We start from the raw sequence: 23,415 nt of genomic DNA on the forward strand, positions 1-23,415 counted from the left end.
TATGGTGGAGCTGAGAGCTAGGGTGGGGTGTGCTGGGGGGGATGGGTTAGAGTAAATAAGGAAGGGGGCAACGGGTTGATGAGTTTAGAGAAGGAGGTGTTATGGGGTCCAATGAGATGATGCTCTGCTGGTTAAAGTTTTGTTCTGTAATATGTGACGCGTCTTCTTATGGTGATTGCAATGACAGCCACGGCTTGTGTAGCTCGGCTTTTTGTGGTTTGGTGGTGGAGCATGAGAATTGGTTTTATTTTTTTTAAGTTTACCTATCTATTTACCTTGCACGATTTTACAATCAGTGATCTGTATAACTTAAGTAAACCTCTCAATAAGTTCTTTTGGCAGTGTGGCGGTCTTTCGAGAAAACCTCCTGGCCCTTTCTTCTCTTTTGTTGACGTTACCACCACTAAAAGACAAGCTCACCTGTCTATTACCGACCATTTTCTACATCGTTAACTCCGGTCCGGTCAAATTCGGTGCGACACTACAGCTATGTGGGTTTTGAAGGAATACCTCTCAGCTTCTAATGTCTGTCCTCACTGGGAGGTAACGCAAGAGGATCCTCCCGCCTGTCTCATATTCCCACATTTTCCGGCCTTATCCTTACCATGTTCCCGCGATTCGGTGAGCTTACTTCGGTACCTAGGTGGACAACACGTGGTCGATATGAATAGGAATGAAATGGAAACAAATTATACTTTTGATCTGGGGGGACCTAGTTTTTTTGACATGTAGGATGATCTATGCCAAGTTGGACAGGGGGAAACGTGGATCGGTTGTGGAAGGAGGTGTGTGTATGTATAGACAAGGTGTAGGGCGGGGAGGTGATGCCAGCTTGTAAGGTAAACGGTAGAGAGTGTGAGTCCATTTGGTACAAGCTTTTGCGGCGCGGTTGTTCGTGTACGACGAGGCATTGGAAGATGCTGGGTGGAATACGTATGCGTCTGGGGTTGGGACGAGGTGAGGGCGCCCGTGGATTTGGGTCTCTTACCTTACGATGATCAAGGGTTGTGTTGAATCCATTTGAATATACCTTTGCCATGTTGGGCAGACAAATTGTACAAGTATGCGTAGGGGGGGAATATCTGGTCGTGAATGAAGGATGGGATGATTTTGAGTTGCATTTTTGAACTGGTGATGAAAATCGCAAACAAATCCTACATGCTAGGAAAATTTGGTTGATGTCTGTGAGTTGAGGCTGTGTTGGAGAGAGGACTGTCGGTTATTCCTCTAGACAGATCCTCTTAATGAGGCGAGAATGAGGATGAGATGACACACCGGATTGTCGTCCCGGTTTTCCTTCCAAGCTCATTTGAGTTGGTAAGTTCAGGACAGATCAGGATTTTGGGCGGAGGGTAGACTGTATCCGCTGTGTTGTGATAGGAAATATAACATATACCCCTCATATCCAATTCTTACGTTTGTGTTGTCTCATCCCTAGAGTCCTCGTTGGGCTGGTGCTCGTCTGAATGAGAACCGAACGGAACTGACGGCCCTGACCAACTGAACGGGACGGAAAACCGTCCACATCAGACATAGGACGACTTGACCTGGCAACTGGTCGAACCATGTGATGAAGAACGGAGCGGACCATGTCCGGCAGTAGAGAACCTTGGATCATCTCTCGCTCCATCTACACAGGCCCTCGGCACCGACGGCTTGGTCCGATATCTATGGGGTGCCTTGCTTTGCCCTATATACCCTTCCTTGAACTCGCTTACTTGCCGATCGAGGCTGTTATTGCCTTCCTATTTCAGATGAGGTGTACGCCCTGCTCGTATAGGTGTGGCAGAAGAGAAGACCCCACGCCTGTATGGTTCGTCCACGTAATCCCACGACATCAGATACGTGTATGTTCTGAGAACAAAAAGGGCAGAGACAGCAGGCGGCCTCTTTCGTGTCTGGTCTTCTGACGGGAGGATCACATCGTCATTGGTGAAGTGATCTCCATAAGAGCCGAGTTATGGGCCGCGGACGGACGGTTGAAAGGCGAAATAATTTCCCAAACGGGATGACTTTGTTATGCAAAAGTTGTCAAGTAAGCAGCCCCCAAGGCACCCACTTATGTGCGTGTAGAGTACATACCGCGCTCACCTACCGACTGGACCTTGAGGTGGGATGGCTATTGGAGACAAGAAAAAGCGAGAGTGCGGACTCGCCGGAATAGCAACTTTGATGTAGAGGTGGGCATCCCTGTGTGGAACATGTCATCGAAGGTCTGTAGAAGAAACACTAGCGTCTAAGCGTCGGGGATTCAACCTGACAAGGTGACGGGTGCCAGGGTATGATAAAAACGTTGGCGGAATCCATCGTCCGTGGTCCGTGAGATACAAGGTCCCCGGAAAGTGACTTCTCGAATGGTGACATTGGTTATTCTGGAAATCACTGATCGAGGTGTCATGAGTAAATTGATCCATGGCGGCCCAGCAGTCCCACAGGTGAGACGAGCAGATTGGGGAAGACGCAGGTACGGGACCGCCTGTCAGGCACAAGGAAGAGGGGGGCAAAGAGAGGCACAGCTCTGGCCTGGCCTTTCTTCCCCGCACAAGGCCGATGTATTCGTCCCTTGCTAGAATGACTGCCGGTTGTGGTCCAGCTAGTGGGCCAAAGCTTGGTCGGACGACGTTAGTAATAGGGACCATCTCGTCTGTGTGTATGTGCTACAGACAGCCCTATAAGCCAAAATGATTATTACTATGAATATCACGCCAGGCCACCCTTGACCATTCGAGCCTTAAGACAGGATCCTAAGAGACGAAGACGCCACCGCGGACGTGGAGGGCAGAGCCCAGGCAATCAGAGATCAGCTCCCAAGAGACGGGCAAGATGGACAGCATGAACAACGAGCGGCCGAGCGGCGTGGCAAAGTCGGTTAGTTTCGAACAAAAGATGAGAAGACTGGGTCTGCAGGCTGGATTGGGGGAAACAAAATGGTTGCCTCGGGGTATGAAGGAGCACTGCAGCAAGAGAATAACCGCTACCGCTAATGAGAATACTCCATGGAGGACGAGAAAGAAGGAAAATGCCATGAGTTCCAAACAAGGCCAAGTAGATCTTGTTCGGGAGCGGGCAACTGAAGTGACGACAGAGAAACACACCAGGAGAAGTTTTATGGTTCGAGATCCACTCGATCAGCCATCCTTCGTATCACCTTTCTTACTCCATACACTGTCAAACACTGGGCGGGCAGAGGGGGGAGACGTGTCTGGAGGTGGCTGTGGAGGTATCTGTCATCTGCAGTCCACAGACCTTTCTATAATTAATATCGACCATGCGATGCAAAGACGGGAGGCTGCCGAACCGAAATAGTTTGATGAGGCCGACAAAGCCGAACTGGCGCGAGTTGCGGGGTTGGCGTGGTTGGAGGGTGGAATTACGGAGCGCGGGACTCGGCAACGGGTCCCCAGTCACGCAACATTCGGAGGATAACGATCTGGGCGGATCTCATCAGAAAGAAAGAAGAAAGAAAGAAGTCGTTGATGACCGTTGAACGAACTCGAACAACAAGGCGGAGACTTCAATCGACTCAGGACTCATAGCGTGACATGGGTCGATGTCTGCGACAGATCTGAGACAGCTAGAGGCCCCTGCTTAGACAGGGATCCCCGATGTCGATTACCCTCAGCAACGAATCAGGACGCGGGTTGGACCCACTGCAACGCCAACCTCAAACCTGTTGCCCCGTGCTCGAGGGCGTCCAGTCGCGTCTCTTCCAACGACATGTCTTGACCATCACTCAACACTGCGATATCCCAACCTACCACTGAGGCTAAACGGATGTTTCTCGACGGATCCAAAACATCGAGAGCACTTGCAGATTCGCTACCAGCTTCATCAAAACTGCCCAAACCCTCGCATTCGCCTCTGCCCGTTGTCGAATCGCTGATTTCCAGGTTGTTTGCCAACAGTTGGAAATACCCTCACCCATGGCCTGGGCCTGCCAATGAAGAAACTTTTCTCCAGATTCCATCTCTGTGCGCGGTCGAACTGGCCGTGCTTGCGACTGACTGCCGTCCCCCGACCCATCACGCCGGCCACTCACGCCCGCAGGTCTGGTTATCAGATGTCGGGGATGGAACATGTAGTTGACTGATGTCTGCCAGCGGCATCTAGAAGACTGGGAGCCTTCGACTTGTTGACCAACAGGATCACACGCCTTGTTATTACACCACAACCATTATCTGGCACGACAGACACAGTTCTTTGGGGTACCAACAGTCAGCCGGTATGTCGTCCGGTGTGGTGCGCCGCCTCGAGGCCACCTCACGGACACGCGGCCGGGTCTCGATCTACGCACCAGGCAAAGACAGGAGAGAAATCCCCCAGAAAAGTCAGAAACTTGAGATCCGGATCGCCGATGCCAAAACGGCGCCCGTTGCTCGATGTGGTCTTGCCAAACATGCTCTGCCATGATCTCCACTGGGGATCCTGGGCCAGGTTGCGAATCGGTTTCCTCTCACGCTCACAGCGGCTACTGCAACTCTCATTGCGAGTAGCCCACACCGGATTTTCGGTGCAGAATCGCAACTTGCTGTGCCAGGTTGCCTGTCAAACAATCATCGTGAGATGGTCAGCCCTCGGTCCGTGAGCTGCTCCCGCACTGTTTGGCCTCGATAGCGGGTGCGCGATGGGGTCTGACCAAGATGTCACCCAAGACCACACCCTGCCATTCGTTGTTTTCTCTTGATTCTATTTTCCTTTTTGATTTTGACCCCCAACAACTCCATTCTCTCGACCGACGGGATATCTCGACGTTGCCACCTCAACGCTCGCTCTCGGGGCATGGTGCTGAGACAAGCCACCTCCTCGGCATCTTCCCCATGGCCCTGTCCAGCCTCAGCCTCCACAGGGCCGAGTCCCAGGCTGGAATAGCCTTGCGTGCCCTGTCAACCCCTTTGTCTTGTCCAAGTGGATATCACCCCTCCATCATCTGTCTCCTCTAGGAACAGACTACGCTCATTCTGTTAACCAACGTCCGGCTGCTCGTCTCGATATTCCCTTCCCGGCCTTCTTCTGCCGGCCGTTGTCTCCTGGCTTCATATCCTCGCTGCCCAGGCCCCAGTTCGCATCTGGTGGCTTCGGTGTTTTGTCCAGGTTCCCCTTCTTTCCCAATGGAGCAAGGAATGTTCTGAACCCAATCCCTGGTTCAACCCATCCTTCCCTCATCCTCACCCACGCCTCCTTATGTTCCGTCATCGATGAACAGATGTAACCCTGCCCGACCCCCCCTGTCCATCGCTGCCCACCCTGCCCCTCATGATCCTTGCTCGTCGTCCTCTGGGGCAGGCCAAGCAGATTCTCGCACACCACCTGTCCTCGACATCCACAGACACAGGTCAGGTTTGTATCAGGAAAATCCGGCTTAGCTCCTACCGACGTTCCGAGCTTGACCGTGCTGAGCTATAGGCCCCTCCCCCTCCACCGTCCCCTCGGGCAGGCCTTCTTGGTTCACGAGTACTTTTTTTTTTCTCTCATATACCCCCAGGGTCCTTCGACGCCCCCGCCATCCGGCCTTCTTTTTCCCTCTTTCCGCGTCGTCCCACCCCCCAAAAGTGTTCACACTGGTTCCTTCTCTTCCCTCTTCTCAGTCGCTCCTTTAACGATATTTTCCGCACCCCCTTATATCGGCCTCTGGTCTACAATACCAAGAGCTGGCTCTCTTTCCCGCCTCCGGACGGACGCCAGTGTGAACCGACGGTTTGACGAGTTGCCTCTCCACCCAACTCACCACGCTCCTTAACCAGCACCCGACACCGCGATCAGTCACTCCTTGTCTCGTATTACTTTTCATCATCTTGACACACACCCAGCCCCAACGCGAGGCTTTACATTCTTTACCTGCTATCTCCGAGATCCAACTCGAAAGCAACCGTCCAGTCTATTCACTCCTTCGTTACCGATACAACCCCAATCTGAATATCACTCTTGATTCGATACACCAACACCGACGCCAACGGCCGCGACAACTGCTACTTATCCTACATTCTCCATTTGGTTGACCCGACTCTATCTCATGCTCTGGACCGGGCCCTTAAGCGTGTTATAGTTCCTAGTAAGTTGCAAAGGACGGCTTGTGAATATCCCATGATACACAAGCGGGGCCCCCTCGACTGCCAGGGTTCCTTCCGCTCGAGCATTCATGCTGACCTTTGGATGGTTGGCTACTCTCAGCTTCCGGTAAATCTTAGATTAACCACACACTTTTCTATTTTCTAAATCAGAACCGTTTTGCTATGGATTCATCCCAATTGTACGCCTTCCCCGTTGCTTGACTCTACCTCAAACCAGGGACACTGGAACTTACATGTATGCTATAGACGGCAGCAAATCCAAGTACCAGCGTTCAACTTCGAAAATCCCGAGAATCAGTTTGGCAGAGAGATCACATCGCCCCATCCTACACCTGTCGTCACCATGAACGGTGGCACCGTGCCTCCAAAGACCGACGCGATGACGGCACCGCAGGGAATGTGGACGACACCGACATCCCAGGGAATGAGACCCAGGCCTGCGACTATTCATGAAGGCTTCTCGTACTGCGTGGCGGAGCCGTACGAGGGTCTGCCAGCTTGGGACTCGTCATCTTTGCAAATGCAGCAGACACCTAGCGATGGCATGTCGTCGAGACCTATCTCCATGCACCAGGACTTCTATCCGGCGACTACATTGGAGAGCAGTGAGTGTTTTAGCAGAGGAGGCTATGGCGGCTTCGAGGGGCTAACCATCCCCTCAGATTCGTGGCCGCAAAAGCCTTGCGATGACCATTTCGAGATTCATGGGTTGGAGCCCGAGATGAACATTGGGCAGGCTTACACCACTGACGAGGCGAATCCCATTATTGACCTCAGGTATCCTGGTCAACAGGTGGAAGGCGACTCGAACAACTTTGAGCATGGGTTGAACCCTCGCAGAATGTCTGGGTCGTCTTTTACCGTGTCCACGTCGGGCGGCATGTCAGAAATGCCTCCCTACGAGGATTTCTCCACGACCCTCTCCGAAGCGCCTTCCTTCTCGTCTGAGTACCCGCCGCCGTCCAACCGAAACTCGATGATTTCATCTACGCAACTGTCTCCTGTCGCTTCCCCACGCATGACACCTCAGAGCCGGTCAGAGTTGGTAAGAACCCAAAGCAGAGGGCGCGCATCGCCTTCTCCACGACCTGGAGTTCGCGCGGCCCCTTACTCGGTGGAAAGCGCCAGGAACAAGAGGTGGTCGACTGGTTCATACGGGACGGCGAATCGGAGACCTTCCCCCTTTGTGTATCACCCTCATGACGTTTTCAACCAGCACAATCGGATGTCGTCTCGCCACTCGTCACCTACTATCGGACACGGCCCCCTCCCCTTGAACTACGGCAACCTCCAGGCAGCGCAGCAGCACCCCTATCTGATGAGCAATGCGCCGGCATTCCAGAGAAACAGCATGCTTTTGCCCACGCAACTTCCGTCTCATGTCTTCCACCATGACACGCATCACCACCATCCTCATCAGTTTGAGAACGCGCCCCCCCTGCTCTCACATGGACTATTCCGCATGCTTCAAAGCAATGCCGACCCCCACTCTCTCCACAGCCACTACGCTGACCTTTCTGACCCCCCTGATCTGTATGCGTCTCTTCAGGAGGAGCAGATTCCTCCACCGCCCGAAGATATGAACCCATCCGACCCAGACTTGATCCCCCACGAGCAAGAGCTGAGGTTTGAGGGTGACTTGTACACCCCAAGATGGGTTCGCGGACATGGTAACAAGCGGGAAGGATGGTGCGGCATTTGTAAGCCTGGAAGATGGCTTGTCCTGAAGAACTCTGCTTTCTGGTACGACAAGAGCTTTACTCATGGCATCAGTGCCGCAACGGGTAGCCCATTCCAGGAGCCTCAAGACACGAGGCGCATGGATGGTAACCCTGATGTCTGGGAAGGACTGTGCGGCAGCTGCAACGAATGGATTGCATTGGTGAGCAGCAAGAAAAAGGGAACGACCTGGTTTAGACATGCCTACAAGTGCCACACGCACCCAAAGATCAAGGACGCACCCAAGCGCAGAAGGGAGAGCAGCAATACCCGTGCTCTGGCGGCCACCAACATGGCAAAGCCGGCAACCAATCCGTTGACGCCCCAAATGACACCACAGGTGTCGACGACAAACACTCCTGCTCCCGCTCCCCTTCAGTCGCAGTCTCAGCACCAGACTCAACAGGCTCTGGAACAGACTCTGGACCAGAGACAGACACCAACCCCAGTTCAAAGCCAACACCCGTCACATGGTCCGCCTCCCCCGCCACCTACACAGCACCAGCAGCAGCCTCAGGGGCAGCAGCCGCATACTATGCCGTCGCAGCAGCACCAACAATACAATCAGCATCAGCAGAGCCATCCTCCACCGCAGCCAGTCATCCAGCTGCAGCCTCCGCCGGTCCGTCACTTCCATCGACACCTCCCACCTCACCTGCAGCTCCACCCGACGTCAGCTCCTCCGCAGCCTCCCAGAACAGCCATCATGAGCCCCATCCCTCCCATGGCTCCCATGGACGGCTTTGCGAACATGATCTAGACGTCACTGGCCGCTAGGTTTCCTTACTCACTATCGCTATGAATGCCGTTATGACCCTCGATACCAAAAATTGATCAGATCATTATTTCATTTCTTTGTCAGATGATGATGAAATCATTTCTTTTTTTGGGTACAATTTCACTACTTGGAGCAAGGTTATAGACAGGCATGGAGCATGGCATGATTTTTCTCTCTCACACACACACACTCTCTCTCAGGACGTATGGTTGAAGTGGATGCCGTTTTTTCTCTCTCTTTTTTCCCTTTATAAAGGGTTTAATTTCTTGGATCAACTACTGTCTACCAGCCAACCACAAGAAAATATCCTTCCTGTCTTTTTCTCTCACATCCCCTCTCCACTCTTGGACGACCGCAACTTCAATTCTTTGCACATTATTCGTTTTTTCTCCTTTTTTTTTCTTTTTGGCTTTTTTGATTTCCTGTCTCTCCTTGTTTCGTATGGCTGGTTCATCCGTTTCTTGTTCTTTTTGGCTTTTTGAGCGTTTTGATATTCTAATCAGGATAGTTTTTTGCCTTCTTTCTTTTGCAGAAGGTAGTATATGATGGTGGGCATGGAGAAAGTGTCCTTTTGAAACGTAGTTTAGATACCCCTTTTTTGGATGGATGGTGGAAAAGAGGAGGATTATCACATTGGGATTTTGGTGTTGGAGGGGTGATCGATGAAAGGGGGGGAAGAGGAGGAATCGGGGAGGGGAAGTGGTTGTTGCATAGCAATTGATCTTTTTTTTTCTTGCCTTGACTTTTCATATGTGTGTTGTTCTGTTTTGCTTGGCGATATCCTACGTTGCTTTTCCAGGATTGGTGAGTCCTTGATGTGGGATATTGTGGTGGCGGCGGTGGTGGTGGTGGTATTCCCGTGCCAGCATAACCGCTGAACCGAGGATTATTATTGTCTAGATGTTGATTGGCATTTCACATGTGCTTTTCCAGTGGGTGGGCATAATGAGATCAAGATCGGAGAATATGGGTAACGACAGCGGCATAAAGCGGTTCATCACCACACGCAGGTCATCACGATTATTGTGTGGTTGAGCGGGTGTGAATTCATGCGATCCATCCCATCCCATCCCATCCTCTCTCTCTTTTGCTTCCCTTGTCAAGGGAACCCTGCTCGGATACAGGAAAAACCATTGCGGGGAACCTTGACGGTTGGGATCATTTCTTGTTGTTTTTTCTCATCGGATGAACTGTCGCACACACACGCGGGATGATAAAAAGAGAGCAAGATGGTAGTTAGCAGTTTCATCTTGTGGAATTCATGCGACAGAGCAGCGAGATGATGTGCTGCTTCTCTGTGAGGCTGATGATTGCGTGGTGGTGGTTGGATAACCGCCCAGGGTTGTTGAAGAGGGAAAAAGAAAAAGCCAGGGTTAGGTGATGAAGGATAGTGTACTAGCGGGACAGGGTTAGGGTGGTGGGTGGTAGGGCGGACAGGGATCTAAAGTGGTTGCAGATTTCAGCCTTCTTGGCGGCGAGGGGCGCCTTACTGGAAAGAGGATTTATCCCGGTTTGGTTGGAGTGTTCAATTCTTGATTCTTTCGCTGTAAGAAAGAAGACGAGGGGGGATAAGATGGGATGATTGATTGGATTGGGGAAAGGGGATGAATGGATGGGAGGGATTGAATGTTTTAACTGGTTCGGTTGCCCTGCCAATCAGTGGTTCACAAGCCCGAGTTTGAGGGAGGTGTGGTGTGTGCTCCTGATGCACGAAGCTGTTGCTGTTGGTGAGGTTTGGGACAAGCTCCTGTCCAGTCGATGTGGGGACTGGGATGACAGTCTAAAACTGGGAGTTTTTGTTGAAGTTGTTTCATCAGCCTCTTGAGGTTGCAGTAATTGATGGATTTGATGGAGGGGATAAGTTACCATGTGGGTGGTCTCGGCTGGGGAGGAGGTATATTTTTGGGTTTTGCATGAACTTGACGACGTCAGGGACGGGTGGAATATCCAAGTGGGAGAAGAAAATTAATTGAGAGAACCGGAGTCGGACAGAGTTTGGAAACCTGGGGGTTGTGTTTAATTACCGCTTGCTGCTCAGTGAGGCTTGAGCTGCGGTGGTGGTGGGTGTGTTTTCCAGGTACAGCAGTGACAGCACCGATTATGCGCCGATTTTTGCAGCTGCAAATACCAATGCAGGAACCCAGCGATTGCCACTGGATTGTCATGGGATGTCAATTGATTGGATTGGTCTCTCCTTTTTGGGGGCTCATGGTTGGGAAGCAAAGACGATCACGAGTCCAGGGTTGGGAATGTTCTTTGCCGGCTGCGTCTGCGGGCGCTGTTGGGACTATGCTTTCTCTCTTTTGGAGGAGTTTGGCCGAAATCTTTCGATTGCTGCAATGAGATCAGAGTTATTTGATGTTTGACCTGTTGAATAGCAAGACTTATGAAGATGGGGAAAAGAAGATCGATGTTGGAATAGGTACCCCACCACGTGCCTAGGCTGTGATCTCCACCCTGCCCATGTCTCCAGCTGCTGACTTGACCTTCTTGTTCACCACCAACTTCAGCCAGAAGCCCACTTCCAAGCAGGCTGCCGACAGGGGTCCTTTCTCAATTGACTCATTTGGCTTGATATCGTGCCAGATATCTGTGTGCCTCTTTTTTTCTCCTTCCGGTGATGTCGATCGAATAGGTATCGGATTCGATATCCAGATCAGTCCTGACGAATTGGGTACCCCCTCTGACATGCAGACCGAAGGACGAATTCCACCGCTCTCTCTAATTTCTACACATGCAGTGGCCAGCCTGCCGATGCGCAGTCTCGACCTCGGACTGCAGCAAGCATGTCGGCACTAAAGCCGGAGCGGGGAAGACTTCGTCTCATCCAGGGCTCGGGTACCTGATAATTGGATATTGGAGGCTTGCATGCCTGATGCACTGCAGCACCTTCCCTCGACATTCAGGCTATCCATCCTGTACCCCCACTGTCTGATGGCTTGCTGAACTGCACACCGATCTATGTACTGACTGACCTCTCAGTTAGCTACCGCCCCGGTCCAACCTCGCACGCAACCTTTGAGGCACAGAGTACGTCTTGTGTCGCAGACTGCTGGTGTTTGTCTGAATTGCCGCCGTCCCAGCGAGTATCGCCAGAGTCTCTCTTGAAAAGAGCTCAGTTGATCGCTGCTGTGAACGTGAGCAGGGGGCAACCCGTGCCGCCAACCAGGGCCTCCAGGGCCCCTCGCAAGCAAATCCACTCGCCCTCAGCACAGACCCGACAATAATATATCTCGGTACATTTTGTTCCAACCAGGCTTTTGCATTTCCCGGCCCCCAGGGATTGAGAAAGAGATATATCCGCGCTGTGCTCCTTCACCGGGCTTGTCAAGGGTTTCTTGTCCTGTTTCGTTTCCCTCCTCTCTGACGATTGACGGTTATGCTCAGAACTGCTTGGTAGCTTGGCCCCGTTTCCTTACAACAAGCCTTGATGTCTCTATGGCCCCGCGCAGACAACCTCAAAAAGCTGTTTACTGACCGTGCCCCTGGGATGCCAGATTTTAATGTTTACTTTGCTTACGAAACGAATGTCGACGACGCTTGGATACCCCTTATGAACATGGACATTGGGCCCTGATAAATTGACGAATACACGCCGTATCATCTATCCCGTGTCCCGCACACCTATCCTTCCTTCCCGCTCGTCCAACAAGAGCCTCTCCATCTCGAATCTGCCTATATTGCCACTCTCCCCGAGCACCTTGGACGTCCGAAGCAACGCCGGTGGATTCTTACTAGAGCGCTCGGCCCATGAAAAAATACATTGAGAGAAATTTGAATCTGCTATGAGTGGGGATCAGCCAGTTTCCAGGTGCGCTCCCATACTCCCTCCCTTGAGTCGGTGGAAGGTATGTATGTTTCCGTGCTGATCTCAGGTGCCTGCAGCTTTGGCGACCCAGACGCTCAGCCGCCCACCCCTAAACAAACACCAACATTATCGATTTTCCCGAGTCCTCGTTTCGAAACACCAAAGAACAACGCGGGACGATTCGACGAGCCTGGAGGCTGGACTCCTCATTTTGCCGAGGATTACTCCGTCTTCAACTCGACCCCGGGGAACCTGAGGGACAGCCAGCATCCCTTTCCCGATTTTGGTCCAGCAACCCCATACCTTGGTTCGGCCCGCAAACGGACGTTGTCTACTGGGGAAACGTTTTCGCCCACCACCAACTTGCAGCTACCGTCTGTGGAACCGTCCGAGATCCTACGATCTTCTCCGAGCCAACTATCAACCCCAACCTTTCAACAGTTAACTCTCGCCAGCCGAAATTCAGATACAGCTGAGAGGACTTCAAAGAAGGTGCGGCGTGGAACAGTGGTTGAGCAATCTCAGGGACAAACAGCAACCCCGCCGCCCTCTGGCCGGAAGGGTGAACGGAAACTCGCTCCCAAACTCGATACGTCCGCCATGCAGAATGATCAGGGCTACGGCCACCCAGACTTTTTGGCGACTGCCCAGCCACAAATGGGCAACTTCGTGACCAACCCTGGCGACATGTTTTCTTATCCCTTATCAGCACCGGCCGCCGGTCCAGGATATGCACCACAGCGGTCGTTTTGGGACCAGGATCCCAACATGGGAGGAATGGAAGTTGATTTCAGTGCCAATGGCGCCAATGGTGGCGATATGTTCCAAAACCAGACACATCAACCTCTCACCCCAGTCGACTGGGCAAATGCCAATCTGATGCAGGCACAGGACGCCATGGTCGGTCACGAAAACGGTCATGTTACTCCTGGAAATCACCAAGCTCCCCTTATATCACAGGCGCCCATGCCTGCCCTCGTAACTTCAGCCCCCGAACAAGCCATGTTCGCGGTTGATTATTCCACGACCATGGAAGACAACTTTGGAATGAACAGTAGCGGCGGCGCGGTAAACCCCGGGCTCATCTTCAGCCGGCCGCAGTCAGCCAACATGGATGCCATCTCTCATGACCAGTCTATGCAAGTCCCTATCGCACCTCGCCGTCAAACGAGTCAAGACTTTGTCCAGCCAACGAGCAGGGCACCATCAGCGCAAAGAATAGTGACAACATCCCGAGGCGAGCTTCGTCGTTCGTCAAGCACGAGGACCGTGCCTTCAAGCAGACCAGACCGAGCTCTGGCTAGCTCACCAATCAAGTCGGTTGGACGACCTGGCCTCTCGCGAAGCTTCAGCGAAAATAGAGGGAAGAAGCAGTCGAGCCGACCAGCGCTGCCCACTCTTGCCCCAGCTCCTCGTCCACAATCACAACTGGTGAGCAACGCTGGCGTAGGTGCCAACCGGCCGATTATAAGCCAACCTTCCCGTCCAAGTGGAAGGACATCTCCCCTGAAAAGCCAGCAACACTCCCGACTTTCCAGCTTGACATCCATCCCAGAGACCTCGGGTCCAAGAATGCGAACCCAAGCGAAGTTCACCATTGATGCCAACGGCAGAGCAAGAGTGGAAACCACAGTCGTTGTAGAAACAGAAGAGCCAACCAGTGCAAAAAAGCGCCAGGGCTCCCAAGACGGCAGCCAACGTAGGAGGTGGACTCCTTCCGACGAGGAAGATGACTCTTCCTCTACCGATGACGAAGGCCCGATTATCATTCCTAGCAGAAACACCTCTTTTGCGCTCCCAGATCCGGTAAAACCCTCGATTGTCCATCCTTTTCACCGGGCGTCTCATACCGGCTCGTCGTACAGCGCTAGCTTCCAACACCAGGATGATGATAGCGATGGGGAGACGGTGGTGAATGTGAATGACCTCACGCCCACGGGAAAAGTGGCCGGAGACGCGATCAGTGAGCTGCAAAAGGTCAGGGAGGCACGGCAGCGGAGCGGGCAGTGGCCGCCGAGTTCTGCGCCAAAGGTGAGGAGGTCCTTTTCGGGGGTGGGGGGGTCGGGGAGTGCGAGTTTTGGGAATCATCAGCAGGGGGGTTACAGGGGGAGTTATAATAATAGTAGCTTGAGTCCGGCTAGCATGACGGAGGGGAGTCTGCCGACGCCGACGGGTGAGAGGGGAGGGGGGATGAGGTGCGTTTGTGGGAGGGGGGAAGTGGGGAGGAATGAGCTGTTGGTTCAGTGGTATGTTTGTTCCTTTAGAAGATTTTATGTGATGATGAAAGGGTGGTGTGGGTTGCTAACATGGAGGCAGTCAATCGTGTGAGATGAACTTGCATGAACGGTGTGTGAATGCGACGGAGACGTCAATTTACATTTGTTCGTTTTGTGCGAATGTTACGACTGGGCATCCGGTGAGGGGTGGTGGTGGAGGGAGGGTTAGGGAAAGGGAGGGGGACAGGGAAAGGGAGGGGGACAGGGAAAGGGGGCGTTATCATGGGCATGGGCATGTGCGGGTGGGAGGAGGGGGGTCGGGCTTGGGGATTACGAGTCCGTTGGCGCATAAGAATTTTAAGAGTTTTAGGTGATTGGGGGGGTGCGATGGTGATTGGTTTTGGGATTGGAAATGAATAATGGATATGATGACAAGATAGGATTGGATGGGATGGGTCGGGAAAGGGATAGGATATGATATTTTGTACACGGTGAGAGTAAAAAGAAGTGGATTTTGGTGTTGTTTGACTTGTAGCAAGGCTGGAGTATTGTTGCTTGGTTATGGTGGCGGGCTAGAGTTATTGGAGATACCCTGATGTTGTATGTATTGATGTTTGATGGATTATGATGGGTGTTTGGTTGGTGATACTCCATATATTCACACATCTTTGCTCGCTTCTCCTCGATTTTCATATTGTTTGTCTCTGAGAACAAGGGGGTTCTTCAGGGTTAGGGTTATTACGTATGGGAACAGAAGGCTGACACGTGAAATGAGGCGATGCTAGTTCCCGGTGAGATTAGACTATAGAGAATTGGAATTTGTGACATTGACAGCTGTCTTGAAGGCTAGTTCAAGATGTCGGCAGTCCTGACTACTGGCCATAGGGTGTAAAACGGTGTAGCCAAAGTTCAGCCTCCTAAGCCCACATCTTGAGTTTGAGACTCAACAATATTTTCTGTTCTTGGATGAGATTCTGATTGCAACGCCAAAATGACCGTTGGTGACACACCTTCTTCCCTCTCTGTTTTCTTGAGCGGGTGATATGTCGGGGAAGGTCACGTGAGCGCGCGTCGTTTGCTCCCCTGCCAGTTGTCCCTGCCTTGATTTACTGAATCGCGATCCACGTCACACATGCCAAACATCTTCCCCTCCCAAAAAGGAAACAGCCCCCCACATTGAGGGACGTGAGGACAAAGCAACCACAGATACTCAGTGAGCCTCAAACTCATTCCCAAGCCCAATTAGACCTTTGTTTTTCTTTGCAAGCCTGAACCTCGACCTCATTCAAGCTGCAGTGTTGACGAAAAGGACACTGGAGTCGGTGTGTTAGCATTTACGACTCGGCTGCTCACATTTGAGAGGGAAAGCAGTTACATCGCGACCGCCAACGAGATATTTCACCTACCCGGTACCTATTGACTTCATCCCCGACCCTTTACTTTACACCTGAGCACACTATATCGCCACGCAACTTACAAACCAAAAAAAAAAAAAAAGCATATACTTGAGAAGTTTCCAGCCTCTCATCTTCTTCCCTTTTAACCCTCCTTTTCCCCTCTCGCTTCTGCCACACCGAACATGTCGGAAGAAAGGCAGGTCATCGACCTCGGCGGAAGCGACTCCGAGGATGAGGACCTTCGCATCGCCATCGCTCTCTCCCTCGGCCAGGACCCAGGTTCGCGACGTACCAATACTCCAAGGAAACACGAGACCATCGACCTGACCCTTGATGATGAGTCACCAGCCGCCGGGGACACTGCTGGACCAAGTCGATCTGTTGGTGAGGATACCCAGGATCGGGACCAGCCTGTCCCCGCAGTCATGACGACCTCGACTTCTGCCTCACAGCAATCTGATACTCCTACAGCCTCTCAGGCGTTAGCAACGGGCCTCTCGGCGCTCGGGTTGGACAGGAAGAAGATGGAGGAGGAAAGACTTGCTCGACTTGCCCAGAGGAAGAGAAAGGCATCACTTGAGGCGCCGGCTCCGTATTCCAGTTTGGACACCCGGTCGACTCAGATCCCGAGAATGTTGGGTGACGAGGGGATTTTTTCCCACAGCAATGGTCGAGGGGGTAAGAACGATACTGGCTCTTTATCTCCAGCAGTCAAGGCCAGTTCAAGAGGGATGGATAGCTCAGGGGGCAGTCATGGGAGCCCATGGGGGTTAGCAAATGCAGTCGAAAAATCAGTCAGTGACAGCACTCACAGTAATTCCAACCGCATCCTTCCACCCAGGTCATCTCCGACCAGTCATCAAGTTCAAACCCTCCCATATCCCCGCGGCGTCATCAAGAAGACTTGGATCTACCCAAGCTACCCGCGGGCTGGCGACGATGTCAAGATTGAAGAAGTCCTTCAGAAGGATATTCTCGAGCTGGCCGTTATCAGCTCGTTTCAGTGGGATGAGCATTGGATGCTGTCCAAGATTGATATCTCAAGGACTAAGCTGTATCTGATTGCTTTTGCGAAGAGTGAGGCGCAGGTAAGATATATACATACATATATATATCCCCACACACACCGGAATGGACCAGGATCCCGTTCATACTTACCAAGATATGATTTTTTTAGAAGAACGAGATGAGAAATAATGTCCCAAAGAGCAGGATCCGGTTTTGTTTTCCGACCATGCAGGCTGTGGGTGCGATGCATTCGAAGCTGATGCTGCTCAAGTATGAGGGTTATTTGAGGGTTGTGGTTCCGACGGGGAATTTCATGTCGTATGACTGGGGGGAGACGGGGACGATGGAAAATGTAAGAGTTGGTGTGATTGTGTGTTTTGGGGTCGTCATGTCCTGTTTTTGGACCACCTGGCTGTATAATCGGATCATGAGGTTACTAACACGGGTTTCGTAGATGGTCTTCCTTATTGACCTCCCCAAGTTCAAGAACACGGAGGAGAGAGACGCGGTTCAGAGGGGCGGGCTCGGCTCCTTTGGCGAGGATCTGGTGTATTTTCTGATGGCTCAGGGGGTGGATCCGTTGTTGATCAATAGCTTGCGGAGCTATGACTTTTCGGAGACGAGGAGATATGGCTTTGTTCATACCATGTGAGTACCTGGTTTTGCATCTGTGTTTTTGTCAGCCTTTTTTTCTTTTTTTTTTTTTTTTTTTTTTTTTTTTTTTTTTTTTGCATTGCGGGTAGTTTCCGTCTTGAAGCATTGCATATGTCTTCCAGCTGGTTGCCTGGGTAAGCTACCTGGTGGTAGACAGCTTCCGGAGGTTTTGTTTTTCCCATGACAGCATGGGAATGCCGGGTCATGATGACTGGCAGTTTGTGAAGGCCAAGTGGTACACGACAAGTGTAGTCTTGGGGGTAAAGACGGGGGCTTGTTGTTGATTCCTCGCTTCTTTTTTGCTCTTGTTATTCTTCTCGCGCCCGTCTTGTAACCTCTTACCGTCTCACTATCTTCTTCTACCCGGCGATCACTTGTTACGTCACAGGCAACACTTGTCTGGCCTGAAGATGGAGACATGGACTCCTGTGCCAAGCGGCCACATGGGCGGAGAAAAACAAAATGAATGGAGAGAGCTGGTGGTGATTGAGAGATAGAAAGGGCTGAGAGAGTAAAGGAAATTGGGGAGGTGCCCAAGTGGACGCCAGAGTGGATGTGTAGAGTCTGGGAAAGTCATCGGGAAGCAGGCTGGCCAGCAATTTGGGATGTGTTTACTCGTTCACAAGTCCCGGTTGCATCAACCCCCCAGTTTGAGGTTATATTCAGGGATCAGGAAACAGTATTGCTTACGTTCTGTTCAACATTCACACTCTTTCACTGGTACATTTCTCTTTCTACCTAGTCTTTTTACCACATCATCGAAGCAAAAAATGATTCCTTTTAGAAAAAGAAGAGGAAATCATCAAGGATGATAGCATAGGTAGCTAACTGCTTCTAGTGTCGGCTCTCATACCACGGATGAGGCTTGGAAAAGGACTGGTGAGTGTTGCTCGTCCAGGTCTGGCGATGGCCATCTATATGGCCGATGATCGGTGATGCGGCTCAAGGTTGGTGGTGATGGCTAACGGTCTGATGTAGGATACCCTGGCCTCGGTCGGGCAGTCGCCGCTCTCGGTCTCGCGTCCAGTGACCCCATCGAGCTCGATTACGTGGTATGTCGTCTCCCCCTTCCACCTTGTAGACCGAGATGAAGATCTAATGAAGGTTGTGCAGTGCTCTTCGCTCGGTTCTGTGAATAGTAGCGTGATCAACTCGCTCTATTACGCCTGTCAAGGTAGGTCGACTTGCTTCATGATACATTCATCACGACAGCGACGACAACGACGGCAACGATGACGACTTGTTTTGTTTGGATTACGGGTCGTCCCAAGGTTACTGACAAACACACAGGCGACTCTGGCCTCAAGGAATTATCAACCCGAACCCCGGCGCACAAGAAAGTGTCTGACGATGACGTGTTGGATCATGTTAGGGTGTACTACCCTTCGGAGAGGACGATTGTGACCAGCAAGGGAGGGAGAGACGTATGTGGCTGCATGTCGAAGGTTTTCGGATGCTTCGCGTGACTGCTGACATTGTGGATTAGGGCGCCGGAACGATATGCTTTCAGGAAAAGTGGTGGAAGGCGTCGGGCTTTCCGAGGAAGGTGCTGCGTGACTGTCGATCGAGGAGGGAGGGAGTCGTAATGCATTCCAAGGTGGCGTTTGTGGGCCGGGGGGGAGGGAGGCGTGGGTGGGTGTATCTGGGAAGTGGGAACCTTTCGGAGAGTGCTTGGTAAGTTTGGGAGCATATGGCTGGATGTGGGTGTCGTTGTCGTGGGTGCGTGTGACTAACGTGATGATGGTAGGGGGCGGCTGACGAGGGAGAAGGTTGGCGGTGGGGTGAGACTGAACTGTCGGAACTGGTACGTGCTTTGTGTTTTGGGTTTTGTCAGGGGGAAGTGACCGTGCTTTGTTGGGGGGTGGCTTGAGGGGTGTGTTTTGTTGATGGGGCGATGGACTTGGTTAAGGAAAGACCATGGCTAACGACGGACTGGTGGGTTGGGTGTTTAGGGAGTGTGGCGTTATTTTCCCTGTTGAGTCATCACTGGCCGGGGGTGACAGCTGGGAGGCGTTTGAGAAGGTTGTGCCCGTGCCGATGGTTGTGCCGGGGGAGAGGTTTGGGATGCCGGGGAGTGAAGGGGGGTTGGTGCCGTGGTTTAACTGACAGATTAGGTTCAGTAGGGGTATGCGATATCATGGGGCTTTATTGGCTCTACGATTGTTGGCCATGTTGGCATGGAGGTGATTCACCTGTTGTGTGGTGACGATGATACTGTATCAACAACTGAAAAACTCTGTTTCTGCGTGAGCACGATTTACAGAGGTACATGAGGGAGTCTCGATGCCTTGTTATAGGCGGTGGGGGGGTGGAGTCAATGTAACTGAAGTCTAATCAAGCAGAGTTTGTCTTCACAGGAGGGTGTCCACTTCGTTGTTGGGAAATAGGCGGACGGCGCGCGCATGAGAATCTTGAGGGTGAGTACATGTGTTTTTTGAACGTTGTTTTGGTGACGGCTTCAACCTAGGGTGGGCGCGGGCGGTGGAGCATGCTGTGGGTACCATCAGAGCCGGAGTCTGGGCCGTGTCATGATGGTAATCAGCTCGTGATATGGGATTAGGCGATATGCCAGTCGCTGACCTTGATAGGAGACATGAAGATCACGAAGATGATTGCATGCGCGGAGGGAGCGCCATGAGAGCAGAACCGGATCCGGCGAGATGCTGGTGAACAGCTCGTGGCGACAGGGCGATTAGGCTGGTGCGTTTGGGGAACATGGCACGCACAGTGAAGCTTGAACATCCCTGGCACGGAGGGGTTTGGTTGAAGTTCACGATTGCGATTGCCTGCCGCGGGCTCTTGCCTTGAGGATGAGGCTCTGGCCTTGAGGACGAGGCTCTGGAACAGCCTTATGGGGCAGCTAGCGCGGCTAAGAAGATACTCGAAGAAGACTAGCTCGATGGCTGGATTTGTGAGCACATCCAGCTTGGGCAGGTGGGCGGGTGACGACTAGGGGCGGCATACAGAGCAGAGGAGAGCGAGTGGCTCACGACCTACCAGCTGGCAGATTTTGGGGAAAATCTCGGGACCGAGGAGCAGATGGATTTTTCCGGTCTGGGGGGAGGGGGGGGGGGTTACCTCGGTAACGGTTAGGCTTCCGGAAATCGTTATTGGGGAGAGAGTTCTGGACAGAGGGCCTTTTCGACGTTCGGGACGAGATGAGACATTACCACCGCGGTTTTGAACAGGAGCTTATGGGATGTCGAGGGCTCGTTTTGATGACGGCTTTGGCCAAGGGGGATTTGGGTGAGAATAAGTCTCAAAAAAGGCGTTGTGTGTATATGTGATTGGAATAGGGATTGGATGATATGGGCGTGTCAGGAGAGGAGGCAACTTGGCGCGAGGTGGAAGATGGGGAGAGGAGCAGTCACGGTAAAGGGAGGCGTGTTTTGGGGTCCATGTCTGTTGTTTGGCCGTAATTTGTTTGAGCACAGGGGGTGAGCATTGCAGATTTTTGGACTACAGCGCCACGACTTCTTGGGGTAGACAGAATATTTCTCTACAAGTTTGGGGCTCATTTCTTTTGGTCGGGGGCGACGGAGTGTGGAGAGGATTGAACGTGGGTGCTTTACAAGATACCTTTGACTGTGGTGGCCCACAGGAGGCAGGACCTCGTGGTGCTCCACCCATGTCTCCGAAAAAGGAAGTGCTCCAGACATATAAATGGACCAGTTAACAGCTAAAAATACCACGCTTACCAGCCTTCAGTAACAGCAAGTACAGCAAACTCCGGCCATGCTTTTACCCATGATTTTACAATGAAGATGTTTTATTGCCTTGGAATTAGCATAGGTCAGGGTCGATATGAGAAACTCTATTGTTTAATCGCAGAATCTGCCATTTGGAGCTAAAGCCTTTTCTAACCACTTGAATGAATTATCTGCAAAAGTCTTGATGATCGAGGTGCAAAGAAAATTCCCCATGGCATCAGGCTTCTCAGGAAGTGAGGATTCAAGACATGGGTGGATCATGGGTTGTCCCGCCAACCAGCCACTATTTACTTAAAAAAGGGGCAGACCCACTTTTTCTCCATGACAGCAATCCATGTATGACCTCAATCACCCCGTTTCCTGCAATGCGAACAAAGGCAAAGATATTTGTGATACTAGACTTGAAATGTATCTTGATCTTCCATCCGCTTTGGAGCCGATGTTGTTCTATTTCCTCGTGGAGCAACAGAATGAAACGAGACGGTTCTCCACGATGGCAAAGTTAATTAAAACTGACCTTGTTGGAATCATATCCTTTGACACTCAACGACAGTAGAGCACTTGATAGGTGGCCATGCTGTTTCCTTGATGGCCATATCTCCCTCCCTCGTCTTTTGATTGGAGAAGAGCATTCGGAATAGTGACCAGAACTGCAACTGCCAGATGCTGTTTGATCTGCCTGATTGTAAAGGCTCATTCTGCAAGAGGTAGAATCGGCTAGTTCGCATTCCACGCTGCTGTGATTGTCTACCTAGCTGCCCTGGTCTAGGACATATACTCTCTGAATCTGGTAGCGGATATGCTGAACAACATGTTAGCTTAGGTGGCGTTGAAAGAAACAGTCTGCTAGGGACCTGCCTCACGGAGCGTCCCGTGGAAAGCGTGTAGTTGATGAAACTCTTTCAACGGTACGTTAGTAGGTAGAACGGTCCACCAAAACAGTGTGGATTAGGTTTGGAATCGTATGAATTGCAACCTTTCCTTGCGATGTGTTAGGCTGTGTAGCGATCAACCATCGCAAAGTGCAACCAGGGCAGCACGACCGGGCGCGAGGATACCTGGCTGCCTTTCAACAAAGGTGTTGTTAGCAATGCTTGCCCAAATTTTCAAGCTGTCTTGAGTGTCGAAGACTACACATGACAAACCGCGATGGCTGAGTGTTTCTTACCAGGTAGGTACTGTCTCGCAGGTTTAAGCTTTGAGCAACAACTCCCTCCATCCTTCATGGTGCTCCCGCCATGGCCGTTGGAAGGCAGCCATGTTGATCACGTACGTGAGGCTCAATTCAGTATTCAGCTTGATGCGCAAAGTGCCCGATGGGCAAACACATGTCACTTCCAGTGATAGGGCCTATCAGGCGGGGGACAGCGGGCGCAGATAGGTAAACTCCCAGACCCACTCGGGCTGGCTCCAAAGGGCGCAAGAGGCTGAAAAGCAGGCGCATTGGAAACTGGAAGTCGGCCCTCCACCAAAGTACCAAAGTACCTGGGCTCCGCTTGGTGGGGTACACCGCACCCAACCTCGAGTGGAGCTCGACGTGTAGACGTCGAAATAAGCTTTACACTAGTCAGGGATCCAAGTTCGGCCTCCATCTCCACCCCCGAGCACTTGCGACAGCAGGCATTCGATTTGGGTTTTGCGATGGGAACGGCTGAAATATGTCCCTGAAATTATCAACGGAGTCACAAAGCCGCCAGGCTTCTCATCCCGGCCAGCATCCCCATGAGGTCTGGCAGACAGGGGTCGTAATAGCTGGCCAGTCTCCGCCTTGTGTTCCAGACGACGGCGTGATCCAGATGGAACGACGCCAATACAGCCCGGGTATGCCCATCTTACGTCACCGTGCTGTCCCGACCGATGGTGCCCTGGAAATGATCGAATAATGCCACCTTACGACCAAGACAGCATAGTCCACTGCCTCGTATCTGAATTTGGGCTTTTGGTAATCGCCGGCCATCTGGGCCGACAAAAGGAGGCCATCACAGGGAGACAGGAAACCCATCTCCAAGCTCGGTCAGCACCTCATGGCAGTGACTAACGCAAGGAACCCGTCAAGA

At 52.0% G+C, this 23,415-nt stretch overlaps 3 protein-coding genes across 3 annotated transcripts; all 3 read left to right on the forward strand.

Annotated features, from left to right (window-relative positions):
• Positions 1-3,719: 3,719 nt before the first annotated feature.
• Positions 3,720-9,301, forward strand: QC763_709000 (uncharacterized protein). The gene is made up of 4 exons (XM_062915889.1): positions 3,720-6,049; positions 6,169-6,247; positions 6,315-6,673; positions 6,731-9,301. Exons 2-4 carry the CDS (start codon positions 6,231-6,233, stop codon positions 8,545-8,547), a joined length of 2,193 nt encoding a protein of 730 aa, XP_062761893.1. The 5' UTR covers positions 3,720-6,049; positions 6,169-6,230; the 3' UTR covers positions 8,548-9,301.
• Positions 9,302-11,114: 1,813 nt separating this feature from the next.
• On the forward strand, positions 11,115-14,963 carry QC763_709010 (uncharacterized protein; the record flags this gene model as incomplete). The annotated part of the gene is made up of 5 exons (XM_062915890.1): positions 11,115-11,494; positions 11,548-11,961; positions 12,063-12,376; positions 12,451-14,619; positions 14,690-14,963. The coding sequence occupies exons 3-5, from the start codon at positions 12,351-12,353 to the stop codon at positions 14,961-14,963; spliced, it is 2,469 nt and encodes an 822-aa protein (XP_062761894.1). The 5' UTR covers positions 11,115-11,494; positions 11,548-11,961; positions 12,063-12,350.
• Positions 14,964-15,586: 623 nt separating this feature from the next.
• Positions 15,587-21,350, forward strand: QC763_709020 (uncharacterized protein). Its single transcript, XM_062915891.1, has 11 exons — positions 15,587-17,074; positions 17,167-17,379; positions 17,449-17,642; positions 18,487-18,527; positions 18,627-18,700; positions 18,762-18,822; positions 18,939-19,072; positions 19,135-19,322; positions 19,396-19,452; positions 19,601-20,065; positions 20,209-21,350. Exons 1-10 carry the CDS (start codon positions 16,169-16,171, stop codon positions 19,752-19,754), a joined length of 2,022 nt encoding a protein of 673 aa, XP_062761895.1. The 5' UTR covers positions 15,587-16,168; the 3' UTR covers positions 19,755-20,065; positions 20,209-21,350.
• Positions 21,351-23,415: the final 2,065 nt, after the last annotated feature.

The sequence above is a fragment of the Podospora pseudopauciseta genome, assembly GCF_035222475.1.
Source record: "Podospora pseudopauciseta strain CBS 411.78 chromosome 7 map unlocalized CBS411.78m_7, whole genome shotgun sequence".
NCBI classification, from domain to species: Eukaryota; Fungi; Ascomycota; class Sordariomycetes; order Sordariales; family Podosporaceae; genus Podospora; species Podospora pseudopauciseta.